At 40.8% G+C, this 18,480-nt stretch overlaps 1 protein-coding gene and 1 non-coding gene across 2 annotated transcripts; one reads left to right on the top strand and one right to left on the bottom strand.

Moving 5' to 3' along the window:
• The first annotated feature begins 314 nt into the window (after positions 1-314).
• Positions 315-16,867, top strand: LOC111578303 (glucose-6-phosphate isomerase-like). The gene is made up of 16 exons (XM_035954952.2): positions 315-610; positions 2,551-2,641; positions 3,054-3,122; positions 5,170-5,289; positions 5,380-5,463; positions 7,568-7,714; positions 7,819-7,890; positions 8,025-8,069; positions 8,666-8,719; positions 11,032-11,092; positions 11,423-11,466; positions 12,067-12,219; positions 12,470-12,599; positions 14,261-14,337; positions 15,623-15,751; positions 15,844-16,867. Exons 1-16 carry the CDS (start codon positions 330-332, stop codon positions 15,964-15,966), a joined length of 1,680 nt encoding a protein of 559 aa, XP_035810845.1. The 5' UTR covers positions 315-329; the 3' UTR covers positions 15,967-16,867.
• A 445-nt stretch (positions 16,868-17,312) lies between these two features.
• Positions 17,313-17,385, bottom strand: trnav-uac (transfer RNA valine (anticodon UAC)). The gene has a single exon. It is a non-coding gene; the product is annotated as a tRNA-Val (tRNA).
• Between the last annotated feature and the right edge of the window lie 1,095 nt (positions 17,386-18,480).

The following is an 18,480-nucleotide window of genomic DNA, read 5'->3' as shown; positions in this document are numbered from 1 at the left end:
AGTTCAGACCCTGATGTTCCTCTGTGGTATATGTACTTATTTATATATTAACAACATGATTATATCCAGCAGAAGATCTGATGATGGTCGATTAAAATGAAGCTGGTATTCAGATTATGAGCCGGGGTTTCGTCTGAATGAACGCTGCTCTTTCTGGCACTAATCACCCTCCATACCGCGTTCAGCCTGTTGCTGTGTGACGTAAGTCCAGTTTACGTGACCGAGTGCGTCTTTGGCACTGATCGGCCTCCATACTTGCTCTCAGCTTGTACGTGACGCCGCACGGCAGTGGGCGGGGTTAGGGCAGCGGGAGGAGAGAGTCCTCAGCTATGATTGGCTCTGGCCGCTCTGACATCACCCAGTCTGCAGCGGCTCCACCCTCCTCTTGTACCCGCCGAGCCTCAGTCCTCCAGCGGATACTGAGGTCCGAGTCACCCGGGGGGCAGCATCCAGACTTCCAGACCAGCAACAGCAGCACCGCGGACACCGCCATGGCTCTGACCGAAGACCCGACCTTCCAGAAGCTGCAGCAGTGGTTCAAGGCGAACGGCGGCGGCCTGAACATGCGGGCGATGTTCGACGGAGACCTGGAGCGGTTCAACAAGTTCAGGTGGGGAGAAAGCAGCTCCGGTCTGGGGACGGAGGAGGACGGAGGGGACAGGGGACCGGGATGCTCCGCTGCAGGCAGCCACCTGACGGCCGGGTGCGGCCCGATGAGCCCCGCAGGTGTCTCCGTTTGTTCTCCCAGTTAACGCTCCCCCTCCTCCTCCGCTCGGCTACAAGGTCACCGGGGAACTCCGCCACTTTTCTGCCTGAATCCGCCTTTATAGACGGTTCCAGCGGCTGTAGTCAGACCGGCCGTCTGGTGCCCGTCCTGCTCCCCGTCAGGAGGCTGTTAAACGGCCGCGGGTCCGCTGTCACCGCCGGTCCACCCCACCCCCCGGTTCTAGTAGCTGCTGCGCTAATGTCACTGGTTCCGTTATCGGACAGACGCGTCTATCGTGTTGCTGCCTGCAGTCCTGCTTCCATTATCGGACAGCTTCGTCCCGTTAGCCGCCCTGCGGATGTCCTGGGCTCCAGCAGCCGTGGCTCATTTAGGATTAGCCGACATGCTAAAGTCCTTGTTTCCATCATCGGACAGACAGGTCCTCCATCATTTCCGTGTCTTTAATTAAACTTTCACTGGTTTCAGGTGTTTTAAATGATCCAGACAGGTTAATTAAATCATCCAGACAGCTGATGGTACCTGTGTGAGCTCACCTGTTGTATTTTTCCGCATTTAACGCATTAAACGTTAATCTAATTAGACTAAAGCTCAGAGAGACTCTCAGTCACTTTTTATTTTTTAAATTCAACTTATTTCATGTCGGCAGAAAAGAGTTTAAATGTAAAATATCAGCTGCAGCTAACAGCTACCCGGAGCTAAACCCCGTTAGCATATTGCTAATCGACCTGTTGGACGCAGTCAGCCCGGATAGAGTGACCGACAGGCGGCCTGAGTGGAGCCGGAGCTGGAGGCGGAAACACGGCGACGTGATGAGCGGCACGTCGGCCTCAGAGCAAAATAATACTAATAATGACCGTAATTATATTACTTATGTGATTAGTAATGAAGATGATAATTATATGTAATAATAATAATGAGGGTAGAAAATGTTTTCTGTTCCATGTTTCTCTCCCTGAATCTTTTTAATCTGATTCATCAAAAAGGATTCATGTCTGAAGATGAATTAGTCAGTTAATCAATCCATTAACAAAAGTCAATTATTCAAATTATTCATAAACTTAGAAGATCATTTCTTCTGTTTCCAGCCTAAAAAAAGAAGATTTGATGATTTTCCTTCTTTTAATCTCAGTTTTAATTTAATAAACCAGGAGGATTTTTATAGAAAATCAGAAACATGAAGCTGAGCTCATCATTGTTTTAATAATCAACTGTTTTAATGGCATTTCAGACCACAGAATTATAAAACTGTTGAATATTTTCACATTTCAGTGTCTCAGAGGAGATTTAAAGTTTTCTTCGTAGAATATTTTTAGTTTTTCTGCTTCAGCTAAACAAGAAGTTTTAAAACTTCAGAATTAATTCTAAAACATGTTTGGATGATTTTTTTAACCTTTGAGAGATTAAATGAAGAATAATTGAAATAATCAGTGAATCAGTCAACAGAAACTAATTCGCTAAACGTCCAAAATGTTCTAGAAATGTTAAATATTTTCATGTTTCTGTAAATATTAAAATATTTTTTGTTTCACAGACAGAAAATCTTCAGCTCAATAAAACTGTTTCAGGAGGTTTGTTTCATAAAATAAACGATTATTAATAATAATAATAATAATAATAATAATAATAATAATAATAATAATAATTAATAATAATTAATAATTACAGTAATATCACTTTTATTATTTAATGATCTGTTCTTTCTGTATTTCCCATTATCAGGTTTCATTCTAACTGGTTGTTTTACGGTTATTTTCCTTTTTTAGTTTCTTTTTTCCCATCTGTTTGTCGTCACTGCTGTTAAAGTTTTTTCTGTCGCTTCGCAGCACAACTCTGAAGACGGATGATGGAGAAATTCTGCTCGACTACTCCAAGAACCTGATCACGCAGGAGGTCATGGACATGCTGGTCGCCATGGTAACCACAGGAATCTTTTATTCTGAAAAACAAACCACACGCACAAAACATGCAGCTGAGAGTCCAGCTAATAAAAATCCACTAAGATGAATGAGTGGAGGTTTACAGCATCCACCTGCCGCTCCACCTGCAGCCCGTCAGCATGCTGCAGCTGCATGCTGACGGGCTGCAGGTGGAGCTGCAGGTGGAGTCTGAACTCAGCCACTGCTCCTTATCTGACGTGAACTCTGGCAGTTTAAATACTGGAATCTGTTGCTCAAAGCTCTGGTGAAACAGGAAAAGTTGCGACACTGCATGTGGAAAGAGAAAAGGGCTGTTGAGCCACGCTGCGTCTTTGTGCTGCATGTTGACGCGTGAGGAAACGCAGGTTTTCAAATCTGAGTCTGATACCAGCTGAATGTTCTGTGTGCAGGCCAAGGCGAGGGGTGTGGAGGAGGCTCGAGAGAAGATGTTCTCCGGAGAGAAGATCAATTTCACCGAGGTATGGAATGTCCAGGAGGAGGAAAACCTCCATCAGGTCAAAGCGTCGCAGTTCAGCAGCTTAACGCGCTGCTGATGGTCGCAACGGATGATCTGAGTTTCATCTGATCAGCAGAGTAAACTGTAGAATCAGTGACAGTCTGGGATCTAAACAGATCCTGGACCATTGAGAACACAGTGTGAGGCTCATAAAGTAGTCGCAGGTTTTCACACATTGTTTTTCTCCAATGTGTTCCAAAGACAGAGTTTGTCTGAGCTGCAGCAGAAAAACTAAAAACAACACTGGAGATAAAATTCTACCTTTAATAAATCCCTGATGTTCTGCTGCAGCTAAAGGCTGGTTTAAAGACATGGCAGGGGAAGAATAATGCAAGAGAACAATGCAACAGAATGATGTAACACAATAATGCAACAGAATAATGCAACAGAATAATGCAACACCATGATGCAACACAACACTAACAGAATATTTCAAATCAATTCAGTTTTATTTATATAGCGCCAATTGTCTCCTGACACTTTTCAGAACCCAGATGACCCCCAGAGCAGCCCTAAGGAGACAGTGGCAAGAAAAACTCCCTTTAACAGGAAGAAACCTGGAGCAGAACCCAGCTAAAATAATGCGACAGTAACAGAGTAATGCAGCAGTAATAAAGTAATGCGACAGTAATAAAATAATGCAGCAGTAATAAAATAATGCGACAGTAACAGAATAATGCGACAGTAATAAAATAATGCGACAGTAACAGAATCATGCGACAGTAACAGAATCATGCGACAGTAACAGCGGCTGCAGATCTCGTTGTGTTCCGTCTCGACACTCTGAGCTGCAGGTTTCTGAGCAGGTCTGAACTGATGTCCAGATTAATGCTGGCTTTACCTGACATCCAGCAGGTGAGTTTGTCACTCTGTGATTGGCTGGCTGGTCAGACAGGCGAGACAGTCATGTGACACCAACATGTTCTGCAGCCACAGTTCAAACTCTTTTATGCTGAAAGATTCAAACCAGACAAACTCTAAACGTCTAACCCTTTAGGACATGCTCATCAGAAACAGAACCAACCGGTACCAGAACCACCAGGGTTTAACCAGAACCACCAGGAGTCAGAACTGGATCTGACAGTGAATCCTGCGGAGATTAGTGGTTCTGAGAGTCACAGTGACTCTACAGGTTTACTGAAGCTGAGTCATTCAGGAAACACACACACACACACACACACACACACACACACAGTGTTTGGTCATGTTGTTGTGTAACTCTGTTGTGTTGATTTAAGGTCAGGTTGCCGATAAAGTTTTATTTATTGATATAATTCTACACAGAACCCAACAATCTAGAACCAAACATAATGTAGAACCAGAAACACTAGAACGGAGACTAGAATCAGATCAGAGTTAAAAGTTTAGGTTTAATTCTAGTTAAACAGTTTCAGCCACTGGTTCCTTTAATGTTCCTTTAATGTTCCTTTATAAATATTAACTGAATTCATTGGAGCCATTTTTAGATCATATTTTTGTGTACATCGATAATAAATGGACTCATTCTATAGAGCTGTGATTTCTGATCAGTAACTGATAAATGCTGCATTTCTGACATACAGGGAATGAGCAGCCTTGGAGGAGGACGGAGCTCTGAGGCTTCTCTAGTTTTGTGTTGTTTTGTGTCTTGATCTGGTCGTTCGGTGGGTCAGTCGTGAGACCTTAGTTTGGTTTTTGTCTCATCTTTGTTGTTATTTATCTTCTGCCTGTCGTTTTATCTCCTCCTCCTGTAGATGTTTTTCATACTTCTCTGGAGGTTCTCAGTCATCCAGGTCCTGGAGATGGTAGGAGCTTCAGGAGGAACTTCCAGTTGGTTTCTCCTGAAGCTCCGATGATCTCCTCATCCTGTAGATGTTTTTCTGTCTCCATGTTTCCTCTCTACTCTGCTCATCATCTGTAGGAGATGTTCCACAATGCTGGATGGATCTCCAACAACCTGCTCCTCTGTTCTCTGGTTCTGAGCCATGCTGCACGTGTTGTGTGTCTCTAAGCGTGTTGTGTATCTGCAGGGTCGTGCCGTGCTCCATGTCGCTCTGAGGAATCGATCCAACAAACCGATAACCGTCGACGGAAAAGACGTGATGCCGGAAGTGAACCGAGTTCTGGACAAGATGAAGGCCTTCTGCCAGGTGTGTGTTTAATGTGTGTGTGTATGTTTAGTGTGTGTGTCTGTGTGTGAGTGTGTCTTTGTGTGTAACCTGCTGTCTGTGTGTGTTCAGAGGGTGCGTAGCGGGGACTGGAAAGGTTTCAGCGGTAAAAGCATCACTGATGTCGTGAACATCGGCATCGGAGGATCTGATCTGGTGAGTGATGTCACACTTACATCACACTTACATCACAAATAGTCACCAACTGACTAGGCCAGTTGGTGGGAGAGCAACCACAGATCTGAAGCATCCAGCTCTGGGATCAGGGACACTTGGAGAAAGGACACAGGGAGAAACAGAGTGAGTGTAATGCAATAATGGTATATATATATATATATATATATATATATATATATATATATATATATATATATATATATATATATATATATATATATATATATATATATTAAATATAATGGTAGATAGAGAAGGGCTCAGTGCATCCAGAGAGGTCCTCCAGCAGCCTAGGCCTGTAGCAGCAGAACTAGGGGCAGAACTAAGGGACGTCCAAGAGGAAGACTCCAGCTGACCCCCTCAGGGTCCCCCAGTCAGTCCGAACTATAAGATTTGTCAAAAAGGAAGGTTTTAAGCCTGGTCTTAAAAATAGAGAGGGTGTCCACCTCCAGAACCCAAACTGGGAGCTGGTTCCACAGGAGAGGAGCTGATAACTGAAGGCTCTGCCTCCCATTCTACTTTTAGAGAGAAGTTACAGGTCACTTCTCCAAGTAAGCCTGCAGTCTGAGAGCGAAGAATTCTGCTAGGATAATATGGTACTATCAGGTCTTTAAGATATGATGGAGATTGGTTGTTAAGAGCTTTATATGTCAGAAGAAGGATTTTGAATTCTATTCTAGATTTAACAGGAAGCCAATGAAGAGAAACCAGTATAGGAGAAATATGATTTCTCTTGCTAACTATCGTCAGTACTCTGGCTGCAGTGTTTTGGATCAGCTGTAGATGTTTCAGAGAGCTATTGGGACAACCTGATAATAAGGAATTACAGTAGTCACAGCCTAGAAGTAACAAATGCATGGACTAGTTTTTCTGCATCACTCTGAGACAGGATGTTCCTGATTTTCACAATATTTCTCAGGTGGAAAAAGGAAGTCCTACAGATTTGTTTTATGTGCGAGTTAAAGGACATGTCCTGGTCAAAGATAACACCAAGGTTCCTCACAGTAGTACTGGAGGCCAATGTAATGCCATCCAGAGTAACTATATGCTTTGAAAGCAATTTTCTAAGATGTTTGGGGCCAAATACAATGACTTCAGTCTGGTCTGAATTTAGTAGTAAGAAATTATAGGTCATCCTGATTAGTTTCATTTGGCTTCATAGATAAATACAACTGAGTGTCGTCAGCGTAACAATGGAAATTAATACAGTGCTTCCTAATAATATTGCCTAAGGGAAGCATGTATAATGTGGACAGTATTGGTCCTAAGACAGAACCCTGAGGAACTCCATGATTAACCCTAGTATGCTCAGAAGAGTCATTGTTGACATGCACAAACTGGAACCTGTCTGATAAGTAGGATTTAAACCAGTCCAGTGCTGTCCCTTTAATGCCAATAGAATGTTCTAGTCGCTGTAATAAAAGTTTGTGGTCGATTGTATCGAATGCTGCACTAAGGTCCAATAAAATAAGTATAGAGACCAGTCCATTATCTGACGCTATGAGAAGGTCATTAGTAACTTTCACCAGAGCTGTTTCTGTGCTATGATGCACTCTGAAGCCTGACTGAAACTCTTCAAGCAAGCTATTCCTTTGTAAATGTTCACATAATTGATTTGCAACTGTTCTTTCCAGAATTTTAGAGAGAAATTGGAGGTTAGACATTGGTCTATAGTTGGCTAAAACATCTGGATCTAGAGTGGGCTTTTTAAGTAAAGGTTTGATTACAGCAACCTTAAAAGCCTGTGGTACATAGCCTGTTACTAGAGAGAGATTAATCAGATCTAACATTGAGGAATTAATTAAAGGTAAAGCCTCCTTGAACAGTCTAGTTGGGATAGGATCTAAAAGACATGGTGACTGAAGTTAACTGATTACTGTGGTGCGTTCAGGGACCTCTGATGGTGACTGACGTTAACAGATTGTTGTGGTGCGTTCAGGGAGCTCTGATGGTGATTGAAGTGAACCAATTACTGTGGTGCATTCAGGGACCTCTGATAGTGACTGAAGTTGACTGATTACTGTGGTGCGTTCAGGGACCTCTGATGGTGACTGAAGTTGACTGATTACTGTGGTGCGTTCAGGGACCTCTGATGGTGACGGAGGCGCTGAAGCCCTACTCGACCGGAGGACCAAACGTCTGGTTTGTCTCCAACATCGACGGGACTCACCTGGCCAAGACCTTAGCTCACCTGAACGCAGAAACGACTCTGTTCATTATCGCCTCCAAGGTCAGACAGTAGATCTGGTTTGTGATTGGTCCGTTGCAGCTGATCAATAATCAATGATCTATTGATGACCACCATCTCTTACTGGAGGTTCCTTCTGTCTTCAGACCTTCACCACCCAGGAGACCATCACCAACGCAGAGTCGGCCAGAGACTGGTTCCTGCAGACGGCCGGAGATGTGAGTTTATTGATTGATGAGTTTATTGATGGATGAGTTTATTGATTGATTGATGTGTTTATTGATCGATGCATTCACTGACCGTTGGGTTTACTGTGGGCGGTGATGACGCTCCTTCTGGTTTTTCTCTGCAGAAATCGGCCGTGGCTAAACACTTCGTGGCTCTTTCCACCAACGCAGTGAGTTTCCGATCCATTCTTTATTGATCCCTGATCAGCTGATCAACTCTCAGAGGCTGATTAATCAGTTTATCTGACGTTAACGTCTTTAGAATCCCAATTCTGTCAGAACACCCAAGTTTCTCTGTTAAGGTTCTCAGTCATCATGGTGATCGTAGGCACTTCAGGAGGAACCATCTGGACTTCTCTGAGAAGTCCAGATGGTTCCTCCTGAAATCCTATGATTTGACATTTAGTTAGTTTGCTCCTGTTAAGTAGTGATTATTTCCAGTTACCTTCTCCTTCCTGTGTGATTAGCTGAGTGGTGTATCAGTAGATGAAGAACGGAGATGTTTTCATGATGTCTAGTTTGAACCGACCAGCAGCTAAAACACAAACATCAGGAGGAAGAAATTCTGTTGGTTTTCACAAAGAAAAGCAACAAACTGCAGAGCAGCAGCTGAAAAAAACGATTCTATTCATCCTTTGATTGGTTTGGTGTAATCAATGATCAATATGTCTGACAGTGATCAGGGGAAGTAATCTGATTACACCCAGATTTACTCGATTACAGCAGCAGTGAAGGTTTCTGATTAAACCCTTTTTTCTGTCTGTAGGTGAAAGTGAAGGACTTCGGCATCGATACGGAAAACATGTTCGAGTTCTGGGACGTAAGTGATGATGGTGATGATGATGGTGATGAAGATGATGGTGATGATGATAGTGGTGATGATGAAGATGATGATGGTGGTGATGAAGATGAGGATGATGATGTTGATGATGAAGATGAAGATGATGGTGATGATGATGATGGTGGTGATGAAGATGAGGATGATGAAGATGATGGTGGTGATGATGATGATGGTGGTGATGAAGACGAGGATGATGAAGATGAGGGTGATGATGGTGGTGATGATGGTAATGATGGTTGTGATGAAGATGATGATGATGCTAATGGTGGTGATGAAGATGAGGATGATGATGGTGATGAAGATGAGGATGATGAAGATGATGGTGGTGGTGATGATGAAGATGATGGTGGTGATGATGATGGTGGATGATGACGATGATGGTGATGATGATGGTGATAATGATGGTGGTGATGAAGATGATGATGGTGATGAAGATGATGGTGGTGATGAAGATGATGATGGTGATGAAGATGATGGTGGTGATGAAGATGAGCATGTTGATGAAGATGGTGATGATGGTGGTGATGAAGATGAGGATGATGATGATGATGGTGATGATGGTGATGATGTGATAATGATGGTGATGAAGATGAGGATGATGATGGTGGTGATGAAGATGATGATGGTGGTGGTGATGATGAAGATGATGGTGGTGATGATGATGGTGGTGGTGATGAGGATGATAATGAAGATGGTGATGATGATGGTGGTGAGGATGATGGCAATGATGGTGGTGAGGATGATGATGATAATGGTGGTGATGAAGATGAGGATGATGATGGTGATGAAGATAAGGATGATGAAGATGATGGTGGTGGTGATGATGAAGATGATGGTGGTGATGATGGTGGATGATGATGATGATGATGGTGATGATGATGGTGATGAAGATGAGGATGATGATGGTGGTGATGAAGATGATGATGGTAATGATGATGATGGTGGTGATGAAGATGATGGGGTGGTGGTGATGATGATGATGATGATGATGGTGCTGATGATGGTGATGATGATGGTGGTGATGATGGTAATGATGGTGGTGATGAAGATGATGATGATGCTAATGGTGGTGATGAGGATGACGATGGTGGTGATGAAGATGATGGTGGTGATGAAGATGAGCATGTTGATGAAGATGGTGATAATGATGGTGATGATGGTGGTGATGAAGATGAGGATGATGATGGTGGTGATGAAGATGATGATGATGGTGGTGGTGGTGATGATGAAGATGATGGTGGTGATGATGATGATGGTGGTGGTGATGAAGATGAGGATGATGATGGTGGTGATGAAGATGATGATGGTGATGATGATGGTGGTGATGAAGATGATGGGGGTGGTGGTGATGATGATGATGGTGCTGATGATGGTGATGATGATGGTGGTGGTGATGATGGTAATGATGGTGGTGATGAAGATGATGATGATGCTAATGGTGGTGATGAAGATGAGGATGACGATGGTGGTGATGAAGATGATGGTGGTGATGAAGATGGTGATAATGATGGTGATGATGGTGGTGATGAAGATGAGGATGATGATGGTGGTGGTGATGATGATGAAGATGATGGTGGTGATGATGATGATGGTGGTGGTGATGAAGATGAGGATGATAATGAAGATGGTGATGATGATGGTGGTGAGGATGATGGCAATGATGGTGGTGAGGATGATGGCAATGATGGTGGTGAGGATGATGATGATAATGGTGGTGATGAAGATGAGGATGATGATGGTGATGAAGATAAGGATGATGAAGATGATGGTGGTGGTGATGATGAAGATGATGGTGGTGATGATGATGATGGTGGATGATGAAGATGATGATGGTGATGATGATGATGGTGATGATGATGGTGATAATGATGGTGATGAAGATGATGATGGTGATGAAGATGATGATGATGATGGTGATGATGATGATGGTGGTGATGAAGATGATGGGGTGGGGGTGGTGGTGGTGGTGATGGTGATGATGATGATGATGATGATGGTGCTGATGATGGTGATGATGATGGTGGTGATGACGATGAGGATGATCATGATGATGGTGGTGATGATGACGGAGGTGATGAAGATGATGGTGGTAATGATGATGATGGTGGTGGTGATGATAATGATGATTGGTTCTTCTTTGGTTTTTCTGTGGATCTGAAGCTCCTATCAAGTCTGAAGTTTTCAGACGTCGTCCTCAAAGCTCCTCTAAGCTGAACTGTAGCTTTGTGATGCTTTTATGCTGCACTCTGATTGGTGGATAACTGTGTGATGTCATGTTTGCTCGTCCACAGTGGGTGGGAGGTCGTTACTCTCTGTGGTCGGCCATCGGTCTGTCCATAGCCCTGCACATAGGTACGTCTGATTGTCAGATTATTGATTAATGCTAAACTCTGAAAGGTCAGACTTGGCTCCTGAGCTCTACACAGAATCACTCACGTAGGAAACATATTTCAAATGTCGGAAACCAGTAAAACACCATTATAGCGCCAGTATAGTACCAGTATAATACCAATGGAGTACCAGTATACTACCAGTATAGCACCGGTATAGTACCAGTATAATACCAGTAGAGTATCGATATAGTAGTAGTTTTGTACCAGTATAATACCAGTATAGTACTAATCAGACTTTCCATCTTCATGAGGTCCAGAGAATCTAACCTTCCATCTTTTTGTGTTTCAGGTTTTGAGAACTTTGAGCAGCTTCTGGCTGGAGCTCACTGGATGGTAAGAGAACCTCTAACCCTCTGGTCATAGAACCAGAAGAACCTCTAACCCTCTGGTCATAGAACCAGAGCAACCAGAAGCTGACTGGACTTTATTCTCTTTAGTTCTTCTTTAAATGTAGAGTTTCAGAAATGAATAACAAAAATTAAACTACAAAACAATCTGAGAGTCAACATGTTTTTAAAAGAACATTAGAGGTGCACAGTTTAGATAGCAGCCAACCATAGAACCCATAGAACACAATAAAACACAATAAAAACACATAAAAACATTAAAGCACCATGAAAAACATAAAACCCATAAAACACCATTTAAAAAAAAAACATAAAACACCATTTAAAAAAAAAAACATAAAACACCATAAAGCCCATTAAAAAAAAAACATAAAAACCCATAAAACACCATAGAACCCATAAAACACAATAAAACAGCATTAAAAAAAAAAAAAAACATGAAGCCCCATAAATGTGTTGTTGGTCGGAGGACAGATCTGACTGAAGCAGCAGCAGGTTTATGATTCCAGCTGAATTTAAAACATCCACTTTAACAGTTCTTCAGTCCATGAAGCTCAGCCTTCATGTTCTCCTCGTTCTCCTGCAGGACAACCACTTCCAAGGTTCCCCCCTGGACCAGAACGTTCCCGTCCTGCTGGCTCTGCTGGGTGTCTGGTACATCAACTTCTTCCAGGCTGAGACTCAGGCTCTGCTGCCCTATGACCAGTACATGCACCGCTTCGCCGCCTACTTCCAGCAGGTCAATGCTCATCATGGGACATAGCGGGTCATGTGATCATTTTTTAGCTGGACTTCCTCCTTTTACCTCCATCAAGTCTAACCTTTCAGAGTTTAGAAACTAGTGATGTAAACAAACGTTTGCTCTCTGATCGGATCTGTCACTTCCTGATTCTATGATCATGTGACCAGCAGTAAACACCTGGTTAAATATTCTATATATAGTGTTCCGTATATTTATAATCTCTAGTATTTGCCTTTTGGTCCTGCAGGGCGACATGGAGTCTAACGGGAAATACATCACTAAAGACGGCAGCCGAGTCAACCATCACACTGGACCGATAGTCTGGGGAGAACCAGGAACCAACGGACAGCACGCCTTCTACCAGCTCATCCACCAAGGTAGGCAACTCACCTGGTTAATAACCCATAACTCACCTGGTTAATACACTATAACTCACCTGGTTAATACACTATAACTCACTTGGTTAATAAACTATAACTCACCTGGTTAATAACCCATAACTCACCTGGTTAATACACTATAGCTGACCTGGTTAATACACTATAACTCACCTGGTTAATGCACTATAACTCATCTGGTTAATAACCCATAACTCACCTGGTTAATAAACTATAACTCACCTGGTTAAACTATAACTCACCTGGTTAATAACCCATAACTCACCTGGTTAATAACCCATAACTCACCTGGTTAATACACTATAACACGCCTGGTTAATAACCCATAACTCACCTGGTTATTACACTATAACTCACCTGGTTAATACACTATAACTCGCCTGGTTAATAACCCATAACTCACCTGGTTAATAACCCATAACTCACCTGGTTATTACACTATAACTCACCCGGTTAATACACTATAACTCGCCTGGTTAATAACCCATAACTCACCTGGTTAATAACCCATAACTCACCTGGTTAATACACTATAACTCGCCTGGTTAATAACCCGTAACTCACCTCGTTAATAAACTATAACTCACCTGGTTAATAACCCATAACTCACCTGGTTAATAACCCATAACTCACCTGGTTAATAAACTATCACTCACCTGGTTAATAAACTATAACTCACCTGGTTAATAACCCATAAATCACCTGGTTAATAACCCATAACTCACCTGGTTAATAACCCATAACTCACCTGGTTAATAAACTATAACTCACCTGGTTAATAAACTATAACTCACCTGGTTAATAACCCATAACTCACCTGGTTAATACACTATAGCTGACCTGGTTAATACACTATAACTCACCTGGTTAAACTATAACTCACCTGGTTAATAACCCATAACTCACCTGGTTAATAAACTATAACTCACCTGGTTAATAACCCATAACTCACCTGGTTAATACACTATAGCTGACCTGGTTAATACACTATAACTCACCTGGTTAAACTATAACTCACCTGGTTAATAACCCATAACTCACCTGGTTAATAAACTATAACTCACCTGGTTAATAAACTATAACTCACCTGGTTAATACACTATAAGTCACCTGGTTAATAACCCATAACTCACCTGGTTAATACACTATAACTCACCTGGTTAATAACCCATAACTCACCTGGTTAATAACCCATAACTCACCTAGTTAATAAACTATAACTCACCTGGTTAATAACCCATAACTCACCTAGTTAATAAACTATAACTCACCTGGTTAATAACCCATAACTCACCTAGTTAATAAACTATAACTCACCTGGTTAATAACCCATAACTCACCTAGTTAATAAACTATAACTCACCTGGTTAATAACCCATAACTCACCTAGTTAATAAACTATAACTCACCTGGTTAATAACCCATAACTCACCTAGTTAATAAACTATAACTCACCTAGTTAATAACCCATAACTCACCTGGTTAATAAACTATAACTCACTTGGTTGTGATTTTGATGGAATATTGTGACTTAAATGTTTTTCTGACTGAACGGTTCTCTGCAGTCTAACTGGTCTAACTGGTTTTGTTGGTGCTACTCAGGCACTGTGACGAGTCGACTGACTTGTTTTTCTCTCCAGGAACTCGAATGATTCCTGCCGACTTCCTCATTCCTGCTCAGTCTCAGCATCCAATCAGAGACAGCCTCCACCACAAGGTACCGCCGACCTGGTGTGATGTCACACACACCTGAACTCACCTGACATTTAAACCAATTAGTGCCAACTGTTCACATATACCTTTACAACTTAGAGATGTGTCGTTTTTTTTGTTTTTACAGAATCTAATAGGTGCAGATGTTTAATATTTGGTGAATTCTTCAGTGAAATGTTTAGAATAAAGAGATTCTGATTTTAAAAAAAAAACAACATCTTTAAGCTCAAATCAGGATCAGTTTTCACAGCTTCTGGCTGATAAATGCTGGAATCAGTTGATTTTTTTTAAAGATGAGAAGATAGTATTAAAAACATTAAAACAAGTTTGGGCAACAAAAGTAAAATATTAATATGACGGCTTGAAAAATATCCTAAAAATATCAATAAAATGTCTGAGAAACATTAACCGCCCCAAAAATATTCCTAAAGTTTTCTCAGTCCATCCAAGTCCTGTAATAGAATCAACAGATATTTCAGATAAAAACAGACTTTATGTATCATAGACCAGCTGTAGTTCCTGGTTGTTCCAGCAGGTGGAGCTCTTCCTGTTTAATCCTGTAGAGACCAGAGGAGGTTAAAGCAGAGAGCATTGTGGGAGTTTAGCAGCAGTGGGCACCATGACAAAGACTAACGCGGAGCTTAATGACCTCCAACAAGAGCTCAACAGAGTGCTTGAATCACTTAAGATGTTAGAATAGAAGATCATAAACATATTTGTCCAAATGACTCATAATTTGTCTAAAATGGGGAAGAAATATATTGTACAATTGTACAAAATGACTTGAAAATGTTCTCAATTTTTGTCAAATTTTTTTAAGTCTCCAAAATGTCTTTAAGTTTGTTCAAAGGGAGTCAAAATATGTCAAAAAATGACAAAAAAATGTCTTAAACTAGAACATTTTTGCTAAAATTACATTAAAATGTCCATTTGTACAAACACTTGATGAATTAATCTAAAAAACTGTTTTCAATGGGATTTTATTCATTGATATTTCACCGTTAGCCGTTAATGGCTAATTGCTAATCTAGGAGAACTTAATGAAGTTTCCATGTGCAGTTTTTATTTACCAGTTTTTAGCGCCAACGTTGATCCATTGGGTGTTTGTAACTCTGTAATTGTCTTATTGGAGAGCATTGCGGGAGTTTAGCAGCAACGGGCACCATGACAAAGACTTCTGAGGAGGTTCATGAAATGTTCCACCTTTTAGTCATAGAAACTAGACGTCTGTCCTGCCCAGTTGGGTCAAGCAGGGAAGCGGTCTCTATTAATGGGTTTCCTGTCTGCAGATCCTGGTGGCTAACTTCCTGGCTCAGACCGAAGCTCTGATGAAGGGAAAGACTCCAGACGAGGCCAGGAAGGAGCTGGAGGCTGGAGGCCTGAAGGGAGAAGCTCTGGAGAAGCTGCTGCCTCACAAAGTTAGTAAGAAACACCTTTTACCCAGGAGACAGATGGTCTAGTCCATCTGGAACCAGAACCACTCACTGAGTTCTTCTCCTTTCATCTGAAGGTCTTTGAGGGAAACAAGCCGAGCAACTCCATCGTCTTCAAGAAGCTCAGTCCGTTCACACTGGGAGCTCTGGTTGGTGAGTACTGGCAGTACTGGTGGTATATACAGTGTGTATTCTATTAATATACTGTAGTATTTATGGTATTAGTGTCAAAAATGTCATAGGTTAGTATGTCGTCCGAAACGTGGAAAAAAACGTCATAGGTTAGTATGTCATCCAAAACGGGGCAAAAACGTCATAGGTTAGTATGTCGTCTGAAACGTGTCAAAAATGCCATACGTTAGTATGCAGTCCGAAACGTGGAAAAAATGTCACAGGTTAGTATGTCGTCCGAAATGTGTCAAAAGCGTTTTTTTTTTTTGCGCCAAAATTCATGATGATTTTTTTTCAAAGAAAACCTTTCTGGAGTGTTTTTCACAGCCTACTTTACATTATTTCATCATATGGCACGTTTTTACAACATGTTGAAAAATCCCATTTTTTTTCGTCATAGTATAGTGAGGCGTTTTTTTGCGCCAAAATTCATGATGATTTTTCTTTTTCAAAGAAAACATTTCTGGAGTGTTTTTCATGGCCTCCTTTACATTATTTCATCATATGGCACGTTTTTACAACATGTTGGAAAATGGCATTTTTTTTCGACATAGTATACTATGGCGTTTTTTTTTGCGCCAAAATTCATGATGTTTTTTTTTTTCAAAGAAAACCTTTCTGGAGTGTTTTTCACGCCCTCCTTTACATTATTTCATCATATGGCAAGTTTTTACATGTTTAAAAATCGCATTTTTTTTCGACATAGTATGATGTTTTTCATCAAATTTTTGATGACATACTATACTATGATGTTTTTCAAATCTTGACGACATACTATACTATACTATTCACCTTGTGAATGCCTGACAGAAAATGAGAATTTTGAGCAGATTTGGGCTTTTATAGCCTGTGGTCTTAAACTTTTGATCAGCTGATAAACAACCTATTTCAGTTTACTTCTTGTTTTCAATAAATTACTTTTTCAAAGTGCTTTTTGTCTCACTCCCCCTTCTTGCTTTTGCATATTGTAGCTCTACTTAAAACCTCATTAAGATCCAATTGTGCAAAAGGTAAATTCTAGCTATTTTTCAACTGGTCTCAAGACTTTGATCAGGTCTGTAATATGACTTTTTTCATCAAGTTTTGGACGACATACTACACTCTGACGCTTTTGGTGATATTTTGGACGACGTACTATATTATGACATTTTTGATCAAATTTTGATGATAATCAATACGGATGTTGCCACCTGCTTTCGAACCAGGGACCTTTCGTTTGGTAAGCCAACATGATAACCATGGAAACTGCTACACTATACCACGATGTTTTGGTCACCTTTAAAATGACTTACTATACTGACGTTTTTGGTGGTATTTTGAATGACGTACTGTACTATGACATTTTTGATCAAATTTTAATGACAGTAACTACATATGTTCCCACCTGGTTTCAAACCAGGGACCTTTCGTGTGTAAAGCGAACATGATAACCACTACACTATGGAAACTGCCACACTATGCCATGATATTTTGGTCACCTTTAAGATGGCCTGGTTCCGAACCAGGGACCTTTCGCGTATATATTATTTCGTGCCATAGTATACTATGGCGTTTTTTTGCGCCAAAATTCATGATGATTTTTTTTTTTCAAAGAAAACCTTTCTGGAGTGTTTTTCACGCCCTCCTTTACATTATTTCATCATATGGCAGGTTTTTACAACATGTTTGAAAAATCGCATTTTTTTTCGACATAGTATAGTAAGGCGTTTTTTTTGCGCCAAAATTCATGATGATTTTTTTTCAAAGAAAACCTTTCTGGAGTGTATTTCACGCCCTCCTTTACATTATTTCATCATATGGCAGGTTTTTACAACATGTTTGAAAAATCGTCATTTTTTTTCGACATAGTATAGTAAGGCGTTTTTTTTTGCGCCAAAATTCATGATGATTTTTTTTTCAAAGAAAACCTTTCTGGAGTGTTTTTCACGCCCTCCTTTACATTATTTCATCATATGGCAGGTTTTTACAACATGTTTGAAAAATCACATTTTTTTTCGACATAGTATAGTAAGGCGTTTTTTTTGCGCCAAAATTCATGATGATTTTTTTTTCAAAGAAAACCTTTCTGGAGTGTTTTTCACGCCCTCCTTTACATTATTTCATCATATGGCAGGTTTTTACAACATGTTTGAAAAATGGCATTTTTTTTCGACATAGTATAGTAAGGCGTTTTTTTTGCGCCAAAATTCATGATGATTTTTTTTCAAAGAAAACCTTTCTGGAGTGTATTTCACGCCCTCCTTTACATTATTTCATCATATGGCAGGTTTTTACAACATGTTTGAAAAATCTCATTTTTTTTTCGACATAGTATAGTAAGGCGTTTTTTTTGCGCCAAAATTCATGATGATTTTTTTTTCAAAGAAAACCTTTCTGGAGTGTTTTTCACGGCCTCCTTTACATTATTTCATCATATGGCACGTTTTTACAACATGTTTGAAAAATCGCATTTTTTTTCGACATAGTATAGTAAGGCGTTTTTTTTGCGCCAAAATTCATGATGATTTTTTTTCAAAGAAAACCTTTCTGGAGTGTTTTTCACG

The sequence above is a fragment of the Amphiprion ocellaris genome, chromosome 3, assembly GCF_022539595.1.
Source record: "Amphiprion ocellaris isolate individual 3 ecotype Okinawa chromosome 3, ASM2253959v1, whole genome shotgun sequence".
Lineage (NCBI taxonomy): Eukaryota > Metazoa > Chordata > Actinopteri > Pomacentridae > Amphiprion > Amphiprion ocellaris.
This window is presented reverse-complemented; position numbering and strand designations above follow the sequence as displayed.